The 18,774-nt window shown below is 35.9% G+C and overlaps 1 protein-coding gene across 1 annotated transcript in view; it reads left to right on the forward strand.

Moving 5' to 3' along the window:
- The window catches only part of pkd1l2b (polycystic kidney disease 1 like 2b), a 30,297-nt gene that overhangs the window by 1,768 nt on the left and 9,755 nt on the right, over nucleotides 1-18,774 (forward strand). The window contains exons 3-24 of the mRNA XM_082161299.1: nucleotides 1,988-2,170; nucleotides 2,932-3,042; nucleotides 4,306-4,367; nucleotides 4,671-4,780; nucleotides 5,201-5,315; nucleotides 5,475-5,610; nucleotides 5,701-5,834; nucleotides 5,965-6,105; nucleotides 6,188-6,337; nucleotides 7,858-7,982; nucleotides 8,082-8,202; nucleotides 8,667-8,792; nucleotides 10,250-10,472; nucleotides 10,566-10,756; nucleotides 11,488-11,718; nucleotides 13,295-13,396; nucleotides 13,481-13,659; nucleotides 14,989-15,135; nucleotides 15,216-15,415; nucleotides 16,003-16,232; nucleotides 17,650-18,201; nucleotides 18,291-18,393. Coding sequence (XP_082017425.1) covers nucleotides 1,988-2,170; nucleotides 2,932-3,042; nucleotides 4,306-4,367; nucleotides 4,671-4,780; nucleotides 5,201-5,315; nucleotides 5,475-5,610; nucleotides 5,701-5,834; nucleotides 5,965-6,105; nucleotides 6,188-6,337; nucleotides 7,858-7,982; nucleotides 8,082-8,202; nucleotides 8,667-8,792; nucleotides 10,250-10,472; nucleotides 10,566-10,756; nucleotides 11,488-11,718; nucleotides 13,295-13,396; nucleotides 13,481-13,659; nucleotides 14,989-15,135; nucleotides 15,216-15,415; nucleotides 16,003-16,232; nucleotides 17,650-18,201; nucleotides 18,291-18,393 — 3,672 coding nt within the window. The remainder of the gene's footprint in view (nucleotides 1-1,987; nucleotides 2,171-2,931; nucleotides 3,043-4,305; nucleotides 4,368-4,670; nucleotides 4,781-5,200; nucleotides 5,316-5,474; nucleotides 5,611-5,700; nucleotides 5,835-5,964; nucleotides 6,106-6,187; nucleotides 6,338-7,857; nucleotides 7,983-8,081; nucleotides 8,203-8,666; nucleotides 8,793-10,249; nucleotides 10,473-10,565; nucleotides 10,757-11,487; nucleotides 11,719-13,294; nucleotides 13,397-13,480; nucleotides 13,660-14,988; nucleotides 15,136-15,215; nucleotides 15,416-16,002; nucleotides 16,233-17,649; nucleotides 18,202-18,290; nucleotides 18,394-18,774) is intronic.

Raw genomic sequence — 18,774 nt, forward strand, 5'->3', positions numbered from 1 at the left:
ATAAGCAAGAATGACTTTAAGTAAACATCACATTTGTGTTTCCTTTATTTGCTGAAGTAACTTAAGAGTGTCAAACTTTATTCCCCTGCGTCATTTCACTTTTGGTGTGAAAGGGCATTTACATTTGCCAAAAACAGAACTATTTTTGTTATTATAAAACAAACAACCCAAGTACAGCCCAGGTAAGAAAAGGTAACACAAAAGTAATGTAACACATTATTTTCTATACAAGTAACGCAATTAGTTACTTTTTTTAGGGAGTAACACAATATTGTAATGCATTCCTTTTTAAAGTAACTTTCCCCAACACTCAAATAAAAAAAACACATGTATATAATATGAATAAGCCCACTTATATTGAGTTAATGTAGTCAGAGATTCTACTTCATTTGTGAGTTTGGTGTGTTTTACGCTTTGCTTCTTTTTATATAGCATTTATAATTAAGCAAAATAAGTATTCTAATATTTTGGTATGCTCATTAGTAGGGGTGTAACGGTACACACCCATGACGGTTCAGTACGTACCTCGGTATTGAAGTCACGGTTTAGTATGGCTTCGGTACAACAAGGGGGGAGGAAACTAAACACAAATTTTCTTTTTCTTTTTTTTATTAAACTGTTTTTATTTTATTTTATTTTATTTTATTTTTTATGTGTATAAAGAAATTATATCATAATAAAAAAATTATTTTGAGGACAAAAGATATATATCTTAGCTAATGCTGTAAACTTTATGGGGAGCCCTTAATTACACATTACAATAATATTAAAGGTTACAATTAACAACAGAGCTCAAATGATTAAATTCAGTTGCTATTTATTTTTAGATACAATAATCAACAAATATATACTGTAAATTGCACATAAGGCAGGTTTTAACTAGCCTGACTACGTCAGACTTCGTACTTCCGCCCAATTTCAGTTCGCTTCAGTACTCAGTCTGAGATAGCGACCTATCTCCCAGTTTTCCTCCGGCCTCAAAACAGCCGGCCAATCAACGAACAGAGGGCGGGCTGAGAGCCGTGATGTAGACGCTGATTGTACCGTGGATGCGTAGATTTACTTCACATAATCTGCAAAAGTCGTTCACAGCCATGTTCACTCCGGTATTTCCCTCGATGGTTTTGTTTTCGCATCATACATGTGTTTACAGTGGAAGTTCGATGCGGCTGAGCCAGCGCATAACACACGTCATAACCAAACATTATGCGATTGGCTTACGGGTAACCAATGATTTTAACTTCCAAATCTAATTATAAAGTTAATTTTCAACTCCAATTCATTTTTGAAATATAATAATTTACATAGCGGCTGTAATAACTTTGTTTTCATGATAAATTTGTTAAAAAATACATTAAATAATCAAGACATTACTAACAGATTAAGTAAATATAACGAATAGGCTAATATAGTGCATATATGAAATACTTCTCTCTAGAGTTTTTATTCGATGTATTCGTCGTAAAAAAAAGTTGCTGCCTAGAATTTTTAAGTACAATCAACTTGGATGTTTAAGTCATTTCAACTTAAATTACATTAAACGGACCAAAAAAAGAATTGTTGAATCTTGTATTAACATAAAAAAGTTATCGCTTAACTTATTTTGATGAGTTAAAGCAATGTAAAAACAAATGTTGTCATAACTTATTTATCATATAATTTTTTACAGTGTGCACCAAACAGTGACGTCTGTACTGTAAGGTTCGGGACGAATACATGTACCATTACACCCCTATTTATTAGTTATTTAAAGTGTGTAATATGAATAAGCCCAATTATATTGAGTTACACCAATAAAATAAATTTATTATTTACAGCGTGGCAAAAAACATTTTAATTGTATGCCTAAAAAAATAGGAATTGATAGAAATAATAAGAAAAAAAACAACAACTTTCATTTGAACATTATAAGGCATTTTTACTATAAACATGATGTCGTTTTAAAAATGAAACTGTTTAAAAGTGACCCTTTTTGTCTTTCCTGTAGAACTGGGACGCTCTCTGTCGTGTGTGGACAGCGCTATCCTGCAGTGTGGCTCAGATCACGTGATCGAGGTCGATGAGAGTTTCTATGGCAGAAAGACTCCACATTACTGCAGGAACACGTCAAGCTCTCGCACAGCTTCACCACAGCAGTGCAGCTGGATCGATGTGCGGGATTTAGTCGCAGGTACTGGACGACACTTGAGAAAAGTACCAAAACAAAGCAAAAGCCTTGGTGCTATTAAGTATTTTGGCATTTGGAAGAATTTTGTACAATGAAAATACATAAATTTGGAAATTATTCAGTATGGTATCAAAGTAGCCTACCTGGTTTACCATGGAACGGCAACAATTTGTACAGGTTTTAAAGTACATAGGTAATACGAGAGCATCATTTTATTTCGAAACCTTTTAATGAGTGTTTAGCGTCTCCACCTGTCAAGGACAGAAAGCGCTTTTGTGTGGTGCTTGTGAATTGATGCTCTTTTTCTGACTTCTTTCTTTTAATTTCGAATGCAGAGCAAACAATATGAAATCTGAAAGGCAAACAGAGCTTCAATGAGCTTTCTTTTACCTGAATATGTAGGGCTCCTGCGGTTTAATATTACATCATAACAAAGGGAACTTTAAAAATAAATAAATAAATAAAACAGACCAATGTTCAATAGGAACTAATGGACCTGAAAAGTCTCATAATTAGGCAAAAAGAATTGTGAGCATATTTATTTGTGAACATAAATATTTACAGAGGATTCAGGCACAATCTCTTTGTGAAGATGATTCTTCTGTTTCAATAGTACTTTACTATTGTTGTCAAAGTGCTTAGTGTTTAAAAAGCATTGAGAATGTCTGCATCTATTCGTTGACTGTGTCTCAGTAATGCTGTTTTGGCTGGCTGGCTGCAGAGATGAATAGTAACGATGAGGTTTGTTGTTGTTGCCTTCCAAGAGATGTGTAACGGACAGCAGGTTTGCACGGCTGTGGCAGACGGTTCATCTTCTGGAGAGCCGTGTCCTGACCTGGGAAGTTACCTGTCTGTGGAATACCACTGCACAAGCCGTGAGAGCTCTCTTATTTTCTCTACGTACTGTATACACCTTATTTTGCAAAGTGCAGTGAACGGAAAAACTATTTATGCTATTTATGGAAGCCCAAAAATCATGCTTTGGTGAATCATAATTATGACATCCTTTAAAAAGTCGAAATTATGTTATGATTGATATGCTATTTGTGCCACAAACCAGAGCGTTATTACCACATAAGAAAAAGAATCGTGCTTTGGCAAATCATAATTTTGGCATACTAAGTCAAGTTACACTTTATTTTAAGGTGACGTAGTTACATTGTACTTGCTCAATTAAGTACTGAGTAATATTGATTAACTACAAGTACTTAGTTACGGTTAGGGTTTGGTTTAGGGTTAGTTACTTGTAATTATGCATAATTTACTGTTATTAGTAATAAACATGTAGTAACATGTAATATAAAGTGTTACCCTAAGTCATAATTAGGACATAACAAGTTATAATTATGACATAGAAGGTTGTAATTTGACGAAAAAATATGAGATGGGAGACACAATATGTCAATACTGTTGCGTTCTCTCGCAAAAATAAATTGCGTTTGCTCGCAATACCTTTGTGTTCCCTCACAAAACATTTGTGTTTGCTCACAAAGAACTCATAGTTTCTTGGGGGAACGCAAAAGCATTGACATATCATTTTTCCTCCCATCTCAAATCTTTTTCCATACCATAATCCTTATAGGCTCGGTATAATTTGGCCTTTTATCTCATACTGAACATTAGTATGTCATAATTAAGACTTTTTCTGTCATAATGTTGACTTAGTATGTCATCATTTCTTTTTTTATGTCATAATTGTGACATTAAAAAATGTATGACTTAGAATGTCATAATTATGACTTTGTTTTAATTATGTTATATTTAACCTTTACTAAAGCATGATTTTTTTTTTCCATATGTGGCGGAAATTCCATATTGTTTATTATTAGCCAACGATAATAGATTAAAATAATATGATAAATAATGTTTGCATTATCAAGCAGAATAATGGACTGTAAACACATTAAATTTACAAATGGCTGCATATTAAAAATAAGGTGGATAGAGGAACATGCAAATGATACTCCTATTGTTCCTTTCAGACAATTAATATTTTACAGACACTGAAGTTTTAGAAGCAAACCTGTTTACATTTATCTTAATAAATAACCTATAGTTCAAGACTTGTGTGTTTAGGATGAAAAAAGGATATGATTAACGTCTGTTTCACCAAACAGTGTATATTTTCCATAATGCAGGAGCCTCTGGTGTTATTGTGAAAAGATCTGATGATGGTGGTGGAGAAGATTCTTTTGTTGAGGTGATTAAATTAGTTTTTTTAGTGTGATGCAGTTAAACGTTTTTAGAACGGCTCTTTGTACTTTTATTTATTCACTTTAACTACATTTTCTTTAAACAGCTTTTCAAGGTTTATTTCGTCATGATGACACCTTTCCTCTAATAAGATATGATTTAGTCAATTTTATAGACGTAGTTATTAAAAATTATGAACCAACAAATGAAAAATATGACCCCCCCCCATTAAAGTAATTTTCAATGTGGAAACGGATTAATTTATTATTAAGATTGATTCCTAAATGCTGCTTTTCTAAACCTTTTAAAGTATCAAAGTACTCAGAGACAGGCCATTCACAAAAGGGCTAAAAGGAAGAAACCAAATAAGACTGGGATTTGTTATCCTGTTGATCAGAATACAGCCACTTTGGAAATCAGGTAAGACACATTTTTGGGACATTTATTTTCCATTGCCTTGAACTCCTAAAAAAAATGGGTAACACTTTATCTTGATAGTCCACTTTAGACATTCTACTAAATACAAGTAACTTTGCAACTACATGTCAACTAGCAGTCATTACAGTATTAGCAGACTGGATTAATATCTGCTCACACTTTATTTTAATGCTCTTAAAGTGACTTTGAAACTACATGTCAAATTATTCTACTAACCCAAACCTAACAGTCTTCTAATACTCTAATGAGAGTTAGTTTACATGTAGTTGCAAAGTTACTTAGTAGAATGTCTAAAGTGGACCATCGAAATAAAGTATAACCAAAAAAAAACTTGCTGAGGTTTTCATAACTTTTGGAGTTTATGAAGAAAGTTGATCTATATGTATTTGTATTTTCTCCCAGATGCTCAACTTGTGGTGACAATGATAACCATGAGAAAATCAAATTGAGGCTAGAAAACCCTAAATGTGACAAAAATAACTGGTATGTGGAAGAAGGCAGTGAATCGAAGCTAAAGGTATAGTCTATTTCAAATGTATGTAATGATGTTATTTTCAATATTACTATATACTGAATACAATTTCTATACCTTTTTAACTTTCGCAATGATATGCAGATGCTTGTCTAATTTTTATGATAACTGGCTTTTTTCACATATACATTGTTCTGTTTCTAGAAAGACAGTTTGATGAAAGACTGCAAAAAAAATGGCAAAAAGGGGCTGAATCTACAAGATAATGATGGTGATACATTGGAAGTTAAAGCTAAAAAGATTAGATCTTTCAAGAAGGACATCCTCGTAGCTGTGACTTGTGCGTTGATGTCACATTTTTTTAATACAGAATCAATTGCATTACATCTGTGTACAAAGGGCATCTAATAACTATTTCTGTATGATTTAGGCCAAAAAGATGGAACAACTTATAATGGGGAGTTCACCATACAATATTCCTTAATAAAGATAGATAAGAATCAGCTCAAGGAAGACGTCAAAAAACAATTGACTGAAACTAATAGAGCAGACGACACAGAAGAGGTAAAAAGGATGAAAGATATATAATTAACAAGACTTCATTTGTAGGCATATATACGTAGCAATGAAAAAAGGTGTTTTTGAGGTTTTCCACACCAATCTATATTCCCAAATATTCATTTCCCACTTCCAGATCAAAGAGGATCTTCTTTCAGATGTAAGTTCAATTTTAGAAGACTCCGAGCCACTCCAGGAACCCACAGCCATACAGTTCTATGCTGATGCTTTGACAAGCATCATTAAAGATGAAGGCAAAGTGAATGTTAATGCTCAGGTAGCACTGTGACCAAACACATCATTAGACATTGTGATCAAATGTTACTTATAATGGCTGATGAGGCACTTTTCTTTCACAGGAGCTGGCTGGTTCCATACTAAATGTTCTCAGTGAATGTCTCACATCCATCGATCTGACTCCAGATAACATCACTGCACTAACTGGCACAGCCAAACTCCTCGTTGAGTCCTCTAGTCACATTCTCGGTGCCTTCAATAAGGACAAAGAGGTAAGTTTTTTCCACGAAATTGTCTGATTAAACCCGCAAATCTGTTCTTTCTTAGGAAAGAACCCCCCCAATGGTGGGTCACTCAGAAAACAACAGGCCAATCAGAAGAGAGGCTCATGAATATTAAGTAGACAGGCCAAAATCGACCTGTTCTTGGCAGTGCTCCTGAGAAAGGAGCTGTAAAATATATATTGAGATGTTTTTTGGTACTTATACCGCAAATATATATTCTTAAAGTATTAGTTCACCCCAAAATGAAAACTTCCTAATAATTTACTCACCCCAATGCCATCCAAGATATCCATGTCTTTCTTTCCTCAGTGGGAGAGAAATTGTGTTTTTTGAGGAAAACATTTCTGGATTTTTCTTCTAACAATGGACTTCATTGGTTACTATCGTTTTTAAGTCCAAATCAATGCAGTTTCAAAAGTCTTTGAAGTGTTTAAACGGGCTGTACGCGATCACAGCTGAAGAAGAGGTTGTTATCTAGCGAAACGATAGGTCATTTTCAAAATATATATATAATTTATAGACTTTTTACCTTCAATAGTTCGGATTGAGCTGATCAACAAACGGACAGGGAACTACGTCATCACGTTGAAAGGTCACGCCGGCGCCGGCAATACTATTTGAACTACTATTTATATTCATCAGAATGTTATTCATATACTATTCATATTCATATTCACTGAATACTATTACTATATATATAATAGCAAACAATACTATTTGAACTATCCTCCTACGTACAGTCGCATTGTAAACAGTGGGGCGGTACTTCTGCCGGCGCCGGCGCGACCTTTCAACGTGATGACGTAGTTTCCTGTCCGTTTGTTGATCAGCTCAATCCGAACTATTAAAGGTAAAAAGTCTATAAATTATTTTTTTTTTTTGAAAATGACCTATCGTTTCGCTAGATAACAACCTCTTCTTCAGCTGTGATCGCGTACAGCCCGTTTAAACACTTCAAAGACTTTTGAAACTGCATTGATTTGGACTTAAAAACGATAGAAGAAAAATCCAGAAATGTTTTCCTCAAAAAACATAATTTCTCTCCCACTGAGGAAAGAAAGACATGGATATCTTGGATGGCATTGGGGTGAGTAAATTATTAGGAAATTTTCATTTTGGGGTGACCTAATCGTTTTAAGCACATCAAAACCTAAAATAAAACTTTAGAAAGGTGTACAATATGGGACCTTTAAAGGGCATTTTTGAAAATTGAAAAACATGGTTTTAATTAATTAAAATATGAAATCTAAATTTAAGGTTTGATCCAAAACACTATGTTGAGAGATAATTTTAAAAAAATTGGCTGTAACAAATTAGAGTTGGTTTATTTTAAGTTGGTGCAAAGTGTTATTTTGTTCAGTGCATGTTCAACTGCATGACAAGGAAGCTTTTTTTTTTTTTTTGCTAACTAGCAGTTTGTACCAGTTAGGTGTTGACTACCTGCAATCGTTTTTTTAAACAGTTAACTAAGTGAAGAAATCTGCTGATGTATTCTCATTGCCTTTCAGTCTGACATCTATGGTTATTTGGTCAGTGCAGTGGACAATGTGCAGACATTCCTGCTAAAAAATAAATTACCTGATCTGGAGCCCGACATCATCAGCACTCCTAATGTCAATGTTTACGTCAACAGGTAGGACAATCAGAGTTCAATCAATCTCTGTGATCAGTGGAAATAAAACTGAACATTGAAAACATTTTGTGTGAGTTATGATTTTTTTTTTCTGGTTAGGTTATCTCCACCTAACCTCCAGAAAGAGCCTTTCAGCGTCCAGGACAGTCTAGCCAGCTTCAAGCTTCCAACTCTGGGCTCTGATATAATACTGCCTGTAGATGAGCCAGTGGATGTGAAAGTGAGTGTTTTTCATTCACCACAAGCCGTAAAACATCTATACATGACTAAATGAGATCATTTATTTATTCCTGTGATTATTTATTCAAGTTTGTTGAGGAAACATCAGCAAGTGTAACATTTCTGAGTTAATTTCCTTTTAAATCCTCCATTTACCTGTCTTTAAAAAGTAATTAGTTAAAAGTGCAACAAAATATGTCACTATTGCTGATGTACAGCAGACAATTTTTATTTGTTTATTCAAAAACATTTAGTCAGGAATGATTCAAACTTGCAACCTTTTGAAATGTAATATTCTTCTGAGCCACAATTCTAGTTGAAATCCTAGAATTGCACCTGTTTGGATCTTTTCTACAATAACATTGATATAATATATGTCTTGGGTGCATTTTATTATATGCTGTACTAATGTTACAGATCCTTTACACATATAATACAGTACACATACCTGTCCTCTTTTTACAGATGACACATTTTAACATTGATCCATGGATTGAAGGTCAGCCCATTCATAGTATTGTGGCTGGTTTGTCCCTTTCCAAAACAAACGGCTCTGGCATTCCAGTGGCAAACCTCACTGAGGAGATTGAGGTAAGAAGACGAATGACCTCTTGACAGTAACTGGAACTGGAAAGGTGAAGTGTGTAATTTTATGCAACCCTAGCATCACCAAAATGGATTTACAAAAATAACAAATGGACTTGTAAAAGTAATTTTTGAAACTGCATGGGGAAATAAATGTTCAAAAGAGCTTCTCGTTCTAAATCTCGTTCATTTTAAGCGTAGTTAGCACCTTTTTTTTAACCTGGGATTATGAAACTGTTTTTGCGGTGTTGACTCGCATTATGGTGCCAAAGCTGTACAGTGTAAAACGATGCTGTATTATGCTGCGTTCCAGACAACTCTGAACTTGGATTTTTCCCATTTCCTACTCAAAAATAACATCTGGAATGCTGCTCGAAGTCATATATCTGACGTTGATCAATCAACCCCGATCTCAGCGAGACGTGATCTGGTGTCAATTGCTACCTATCAGATTGTGCTACCAACACTACAGTATATTTGCATTGCTTTAAGGGTAGGTTTAGGGTAGGGGTAGGTATGGATGTAAATAAAACCTCAAACCACATGAATATGATGCTGGTAGCACAATCTGATAGGTAGCATTTTTTGCTGTCAAATAGTGCTACCTACTGTTTTAACTGTGCTTTTTAATTTGCGCAACAGTAGATCAAATGCAGAACTTTCCTCTCCCATCTGCACTTTTTTGGTTTTGCCCTCTCACGCTAATTTGCCCTATTTAAAGATGCATTGCGCAACTTTTCATGTTAAAAATACCCGTTTTCTAACCCATACATGCTTAAACAATTGCCTGATGGGCTGAATGAGCCCTTCTCTGATCACTGCGATTGTCTCTATAATCCTGTACAGTAAAATAAATAAGAGGGATTCGGGTCGGAATTTGAGACTGGGCGTGACGTCATGCGCGTTCACGGCATGCTCACCTGGCTATGTCTGGCAGGTTTGTGTATTCGCCGCCATTCTCCGTAGAAGATGGATTCTAAGAGACCGGCTTGTAGTTCATTTCAAACACCAACGCAAACTCCACATAAGATACAAAAAATAAAACTTTTGTTGTTGCAGTTTCGCTTGCCGCCAGAGGGGGCATAGTTCTGCAAAAACTCAGAGACTTGTGCAATGCACCTTTAATAAATTTGGCCCTTAAACCGCTAGCTGTCAATATTACATACTGCACCTTTAAGGGTTTAGAAATGTACAGTATACCCATGAATACCCAGGAGTAATTGATAACCCTGGGTAAATTATGAGCAGCGTTTAGCCAGGGTTTAGAACAACCCGATATGAAAATCCCTTTTAGATTTCATTCAAAAGCTGACTTGAGTGGGCATGCTTTTGGACAGGGGAAAGAATTTTAACATCATTACTTCAACATTACACTTATAAAAGTTGATATCATCAGAATGTGTAAATAGTCAAGAGAATTTACTAGTGAAAACTGAAAAAATGTCACTTTGGTCAATCTCCAGATCTTTTTACCAAGGCTGGACACAGCAGTGAACAGCTCAGTTCTAGATCTGAGAAACTTCAGCACTTTGATGATCAATATATCCACCCCCAACATTACTCTGGTCTTAAAGTTACGTCCCTCTGAAGAGTTAACACTAGTGGTACTGCTGGGTTATCAGAACTATCCTACTGAGGAAAACCATGTGGCCAAAGTTACACTTCCTCAACAAGGAAATTCACAAGGTGAGTCATTTGCTGGAAACAACACAATGGTTTGTTAACAATGGGAGCTGCAACAAACACTTTTTTTTTACTTTTTGTAATCTTTTCATACAGACCAAAGGTACACATGGGTACTGGGCCCCAGTGACATGACAATAGACGTGGGCATTTACTTCCTCCTGATACGACCTGTTGTTCCTCCGGGGGTAAAGTCTGTTGATGCATCAGTAACAATTACATCCATTACTGCTCAGTGCATTTTCTGGGAAGGAACCAGATCCAACTGGAGTGACTATGGCTGTAGGGTGAGTGGTGACTTTTTCTTTTTGTGTGCCAATGGTGGAAACCATAAATGTAAACGTTGCTGACCTCTGACCTAATATTAAGGCCCTGTTTACTCCTGGTATTAGGATGTGTTTTGGTCGATCGGATCACAAGTGTAAACGGGGTCTAAAATGTTTTGAGCTAGCCAGACGGTATTTAAACTTTTGTCGGCTGGAGATACAAGTTTGGTTTTAAGACGAAAAACATACCAAGCACAATGTTCTCTCACCATTCCTGATTTCTAACACACACTCACAGCGTTCGCGTGATCTTGCGGCTGTCAGAGCCGAAACGAAAGCTGATGCTCTCTGTGTGTTTTTCCCATCGATTCCGTGCGCATTCATATGTAAATTGCGCAATCTTATTTCATCCATTAGATTTCATTCAAAAGCCCATATATTTACCAGCCCATAGACTCTTCCCTCAAAGAAATCAGGACAGAAGTGGTTAAAAGTGGACAAAAGAGTGGGATTAAAACACCAGGTGTGAACGGGAATGTAACTCCCTCGTCTAATTGTGATCCGATCGACCAAAACGCATCTTAATACCAGGTGTAAACAATGCCTAAGTGAAGTTCAAATAAACAATGAATCAATAAAATGTAAATGACGTTTGCTATCAGTCAGTTTGCATCAGTCTATCAGTTAAAGACTAACAAGACCTTCGCTATCAAAAATTTAGTTGTGAGATAACACTCTTCTTTATTCTTTAGGTTGGCCCTAAAACGACTGCAGAAGTTACTCAGTGCCTGTGTACCCATTTAACCTTTTTTGGGAACAGTTTCTTTGTCATGCCCAATACGGTAGATCCATCCAAGTCTGCTGAGCTATTTTCCAACTTTGCGAATAACCCAGTGGTGGTGTGCTTTATCGGGTCTATCTTCTTAGCTTACATCCTGACCGCGGCATGGGCGCGCAGGAAGGACCTGCAGGACAAAGCCAAGGTCTGTCTAACTTTACTGCAATCTATAGCCTCTAGACCCTGGCCTAGCCAACCATGAATTCTTTGTTTTAAAGTCATGCTGAAAAGTAATTGATCCTATTTACTTTCTTAACCCTTTAAACCCTTATATGATTGTCATAAAACATTTTTTTTATTTTTTTTTATGGATCAGATTATTGAAACTTAAAAAAAAAATCTAAAACAACAACAAAAAATACATTTGTTTAATTTTTTTTGTATCATATTTGATACATCAGGCTTTTATGCCTAAAGTGGAGCTCATCCTCAAATAGGAAAAATAGCACCTTCGTTTTATTCAGAGGCCCATAATAAGCAAAAAATATGCAATTTGGTGCAGTTGCTGATATTTAAGATGAAATTCTGATAGATTTCAATTTAATCAGGTATTCATAACAGTATAGCTGCTGTTATTAAGTAAGCATGTAGTACTATATATTACTTACATAAAATGCATATACATATTAGTTATCACTCTATATCTCCCAATAATATGTCTTAGTTAAATGCTTAATTTTATGTAGTTTTTATTGTGAGGGCAAAACATATAATGCAATGCCATTCAATGACGCTTGAGTGATGAACAAATAAACGTTCTTCAAATAAATGTTCCTCCAACCTGATGGATCATATTTGATACTATTTTCTCCAGAGTGGCTATATATATAAATGAACTACATTTTTACAAAACTTTTTTTACAACAAAAATGAAACGTCACTGAACTTACTTAAAGGACAAGTTCGGTATTTTACACTTAAAGCCCTGTTTACAGATCGTATCTGATGAAATAGAACGGTTAAGATTAAAATTTGGACACATGCTGCTGTCGCGAGAATTTTAGGTTTATTTAGCTTCCCCCCCCCACCCCCACAATGGTTGTCTATATGCACTGGAAGATTCCGTCCTAAAAACACATTAAACTTTCGTTTACAAAGACGTGAAACTCACCGAGTGGTCAGGGGTGTTCACTGATATATTCCCTCAAAAATCGCTGAAAAAGATGCATTCCAACAGGTTTTATTGTAGTTTTTGTCCAACTCCATTGACTTAATAGGACGTGCTGTGAGACCGCAGCACCTTTACGGTATTACTCCGCCGCTTCTTCTGCTTCTTCTGTGTATTCAATGAAATGCCCGTGGTTTGCTTGCAATTGGCAAAGGTGCATTATCGCCACCAACTGGGCTGGAGTGTCTATTATTCAAGCTCTCAACGGAAGAATCACGGGTGTGACGCGTTTGGCAAAATAGGTCCACAAAAGCTAAATAAACCTAAAATTCTCGGGACAGGAGCATGTGTCCAAATTTTAATCTTAACCGTTCTATTTCATCAGATACGATCTGTAAACAGGGCTTTAAGTGTAAAATACCGAACTTGTCCTTTAAGCTGGACTGTGACGCTATTTTCTTCTGGAAACAAACTTTGTTGCGTTATCTTCCTGTTATCTCTGTAAAGCTGCTACGAAACCATCTGTATTGTAAAAATCGCTATATAAATAAAGGTGACTTGACATTTTAACATGTTTTTTCTAAAAAATGATGTGATGATATATTCTTTGAAGGTGAAGATTACTGTGCTAGAGGACAATGATCCCTTCGCTGAGTACCGCTACTTGCTGAAGATCAGCACTGGACATCGCATGGGAGCCTCCACTTCATCGCGGGTTAGCATGTGCTTTTATCGTAAGCACTTCTTCAGGAATTCTGATCATGTGTTGTTACAAACCAACTCTGCATTGTCTCTTCAGGTCATAGTGACTCTACAAGGTGCAGAGGGAGAATGTGAGCCCCATCATCTCACTGACCCCGATAAGCCAGTGTTTGAAAGGGGAGGAGTGGACCTGTTCTTACTGACCACTGCCTTCCCATTGGGAGAGTTGCAGAGCATCAGACTGTGGCATGACAACTCAGGAGATCATCCTGCTTGGTAAAATGGTGTTAAAAGAACAGTTCACCTAGTCCTTCAGTCATTGTCTACTCACCTTCACTATTTGTCCTAAAGGTGCAGTCACACTATACTTTTCGTTCAGTTGACTTCCATTCATTCACATGTGAATGCGGTAGAAAAGAAACACAAGCTCAAGCGAAGAAATTTTCGCTGCTTTCCAAAGTTCAAGTTTGTTAAACTCTGCCCTGCGAATTCGTATCATGTGTAGACGTGTGACCAAACCTTTACGCCACAGCGTGAACTTTTCTTGCTGAATTAAAAGAATGCAAACTTTAAATAAGCAAGATTGCAGTAAAGTGGAGTAGATTGCATATTGAATAGTGACAAGTGAGATCAATTTGCGACCATTGTAATTTCCATAGAAATTCAGCGTGCTCAAAGTCTAGTGTGATCACAGCTTAAAGTGTTAAATAAATAAAAATAAATAAAGTAAAAAGTAAATAGAAAGTCTTTTTTGTCAAAGTGCTAATTATTATGTTTTAAGACACATAATTGCATGTTAATTGCAATTAAATGAAAATGTATTATAGTTAACATTTATATTAAATGCAATTATCTGAACTTGTCTTTGAAATATGGTTAGTGTAGTGTACTGCACAATTTACTGACAAGCATTTATGATAAACTAACATTTACTTTAAAGTCCCCATGTAGTCAATAATTGCATCCTTAAAACTAATCTTTGATCACCAAAATTACATATTTAAAAGTTTTTTCCTTAATAAAAAAAATCTTCATTTTTAAAAATTAAAAAATTAAAAATGAATACAAAATTTAAAAATTATTTAAAAAAATAAAAAAGCCTTAAAATAGCTTGAATGTAACTCTACACCCTTGTCTCATATGCAGTTCTATGAATATGCAAATTAGCAATATGCAATTCTGAATATGCAAAACACGTTGATCTGATTGATTACAAGGTAGTTTGTGACGTCAGAAACACCAGCGATTTCAAACTGAGTCTTTGGTTCACTGCAGTTTTTGAGAAGAAAATACTCAGAAATGGTGCTGACTTATGAATTTGTACATGGTTTGTCTTAAAGCATATTAAAACTTTTTATTTAACATTATTACAAAAATTCATACTTTAAAATAGTTTTTAAAGAAATAATCATGTAAGTGGACTCTCGCTAAGTGCACGTACGTGCCCTATAATTTCTTTAAAACTATATTATCGGCAAGTACAGTTTTTTTAAACATACTTTTAAAATGTAAAGTGCGCTACAAGTGCTCATTCAATACAATTAAGTGCACTTCTTTTTCCACCAAGGCCAGCATGTGTTTGAAAAATGACTTTATATTTCTCAGGTATGTTAACTCAGTGATGGTTGAAGACCTGCAGACTGAGCAGAAGTGGCACTTCTTGTGCAGCTCGTGGCTGGCTGTTGACATAGATGATTGTACTGTTGAAAGAGTGTTTCCCGTTGCATCAGAAATGGACATGAAAGGCTTCAGGTGAGTTCACTATCTGGCAGTGCACCTTTTTTAATGAGAATATTTGAAAATGCAACTAAAAGACTTTCCTTTTTTTGCAGCAATTTGTTCTTCATGAAGACAACAACAGACTTCTGTGACGGCCACATCTGGTACTCTGTGGTCAGTCGACCCCCCAGCAGTAACTTCACCCGTGTGCAGCGTGTCTCATGCTGTTTCTCAGTGCTGCTCTGCTCCATGTTGACCAGTATCATGTTCTACGGGATTCCCACAGACCCCTCTGAGCAGACAATGGATATGGGTATGATTCAAAAAGTAGCGGTTATACTTTATTTTCAGTAAGTCCACTTTAAACATTCTACAACTACATATCAGCTTACTTTCATTAATTAGCAACTAAATGTCAACTAACTCTCATTGGAGGATTGTTGACTGTTAGGTTAGGGTTAGTAGAATAAGTTTACATGTAGTTTCAAAGTTACTTATAGTTACTTATAGCAGATTTTAAGCAGAAAGTTTACTAATACTCTAATGAATGCTAGTAGACATGTAATTGCAAAGTTACTTATGGTCAGTAGAATGTCTAAAGTGAATTAGAAAAACTGTTACCGTAACATAATTATATAATAGTCTTACTTATGTTCAATGGCATGGACATAAACAATTTATTAACTTCTAAATCCACTTTTACAAGTCTATTCAAAGATTCACTTGTCTTGCCACAATACTGTAATCGTGTCTTTGAATGATGCCAGTTTTTAAAATACTATATCCTATGATATGTGAGTAAAAAAAAAAAAAAAAAAATCATATAAATATTTGAACATTTGGATTGATTGACAGCTCTAGTCAAAACTGATGTTTGGTGGGTGTATCTTTTATCCAAAGGCCAGATTAAACTGACCTGGAGTCAGGTGAAGATTGGCATCCAGAGCTCCTTTATTGTGTTCCCCGTGAACCTACTAATTGTGGGAATCTTCAGACACTCACGTCCCAGAAAAAAGAAGACAAAGAAACAAAAGGCACATAAGCAGCCTCCTCAGATGGAGAAAGAGATCCCGGATGAGACCTTCTCTCCACATTTTGAGAACAACTTAACAGTAGATTTCCTTATTAATGTAAGTCCTCCATGTTTAATTCATTATGCACATTATTTTTGTATTAAAAAAGTACAGCATGTTTCAGCAATAGTGATGGTAACAGATGATATTACTTTGATATACAGTATGCCATGTCTACTATATTCATGTATCTACACCATTAATAATAAAGGTTTATTATTGGCACTGATGGTTCTATGAAGAACCTTTAACATCTGGAACCTTTCCATTGCACAAAAGGTTCTTTATAGTGGAAAAGTTCTTTAGGTTAATAAAATGTTCTTCACACAAAGAAAAAATGGTTCTTTTTAGAACTATTCACTTAAAGGGGAAAATGGTTATTCTATGGCATTGAAAACCCCCTTTTGGAACCTTTATTTTCAAAGTGTACATACTGAATAAAAGTAATTAAAAAAATCAATGACATCAAACCAACATGTGTATACTGTTATTACTTGATGTGTTTATTGCCGTATTATTTTGCCAAAATGTACAGATTTTTCGGTTAGACTTTATTTTACACATCTTACATGTACTTGCTATAGTAATAAAATGTAAAAATGGCATGTAGTTAAAGGGTTAGTTCACCCAAAAATGAAAATTCTGTCAGTAATCACTCACCCTCATGTTGTTCCAACCCCGTATGACTTTCGTTCATCTTCGGAACACAAATTAAGATATTTTTGATGAAATCTGAGAGCTGGATCACTCCTCCATAGGCTTCTATGTAATTGAAACTTGCAAACCCAGAAAGTTAGTGAAGACATTGTGAAAATAGTCCAAGTGACTACAGTGACTCAACAAGCGACGAGAATATTTTTTGTGCGCAAAAAACAACAAAAATAACGACTTTATTCAACTATTCATTTTCGTCTGTGTAGGCCTGAATGAATTCACGTAGTGTAACAGCGCAGCGCTTCTGTGTTGTACGTCACACGCATCACACACATGACCAGCGTCGGCCAATAGTGAGCCTACGTGGTGACGTACAACCCAGACGCGCTGCGCAGTTATACTACGTGAATTCATTCAGGCCCACAAAGACGAAAATGAATAGTTGAATAAAGTCGTTATTTTGTTGTTTTTTGCGGAAAATTAATATTCTCGTCGCTTGATAAACTTATGGTTGAGCTACTGTAGTCACTTGGACTATTTTAACAAAGTTTTTTTCCACTTTTCTGGGCCGGCAAGTTTCGATCCCATAGAAGCCTGTGGAGGAGTGATCCAGCTCTCAGATTTCATCAAAAATATCTTAATTTGTTTTCTGAAGATGAACGAAAGTCTTACGGGGTTGAACAACATGAGGGTGAGTAATCACTGACAGAATTTTCATTTTTGGGTGAACTATCTCTTTACGTATTATTACTCAGTACTTAAATGTATAATTACACTGTAACAAGCACACCTTAAAAAAAGTGTAACCGTTTTTCATTAGGACATACAGAGAATCACATACTTGTTTGGAAATGCATTGAGATGCCCCGTCCTGAAGAACCCTGATCAGGCAGACGTCAGCACTTTACTGACAGAGCTGCAGAACCTCATCGAACAACAGCACTTAATACACAAAAACGAAACCTCCTCCGTTTTCTGGGCCTACAGCCATCATCTGTCCAAACAACTTGAAAACTTGGAGGGAGAAGTGAAGCTGCTGGGGCCTTCAGGCTTCTCTAGGCCTGGGTGCTACAGCCAGGTTTTACTGCAGATCCAGAACATGAAGAAACTGCTGGAAAGTCTCTGTTCCTCCAGACCCCTCATTGAGCAGCGGACCTGGAGCTTGAGCCCCAAAAAAGACAGCAGCAGATGGAAGGGTCTTCCCTGGTGGTTTGTGTTTGTGGGTTGGCTTCTTGTTGCAGCCACAAGTGTGATATCAGGATACTTCACCATGTTGTATGGACTGAAATATGGAAAGGATCGTTCGATCAGTTGGATTATCACCATTGCGATGTCCTTCACTGAGAGCCTCTTCTTTACCCAGCCCGTAAAAGTAAAGAGCTGCAGTCTAAATGCTATATATTTGTATTGTATTCACAGTTATGTTTTTTTGACTGTGTAATTGTGCGTTTCATTTGGCAGGTGTTTTGTTTGGCAATTTTCTTTGCATTGGTGGTGAAAAAAATCAATTTTGAGGATGCAGAACTTGTTGACACTTTACATAAGAAAACAACCACTTGCTCAGGTAATTGGAAATCAGATGTGCGGATCATATAGCCAACCCTTGTGAAAAGAAATGAGCTTAATTGTGTTGAATATGCAGTTGTTGTCCTTCAAATCTTAAAGGGATAGTTCACCCAAAAATGTGAATTCTGTCATTATTTACTTACCCTCATGTCGTTCAAAACCCATGAGACTTTCGTTCATATTCGGAACACAAATGAAGATCTTTTTGATGAAATCTGAGCTTTCTGTCCCTCCATTGACAGCTACGCAACTACCACTTTGGCGCTTTATAAAGTTCATAAAGAGATCGTAAAACTAATCCATATGAATTGAGTGGTTTAGTCCAAATTTTCTGAAGAGACTCGATCGCTTTTTACGATGAACAGATTGAATTTAGGCT

The sequence above is a fragment of the Leuciscus leuciscus genome (assembly GCF_965113295.1).
Source record: "Leuciscus leuciscus genome assembly, chromosome: 2".
Classification (NCBI taxonomy): Eukaryota; Metazoa; Chordata; class Actinopteri; order Cypriniformes; family Leuciscidae; genus Leuciscus; species Leuciscus leuciscus.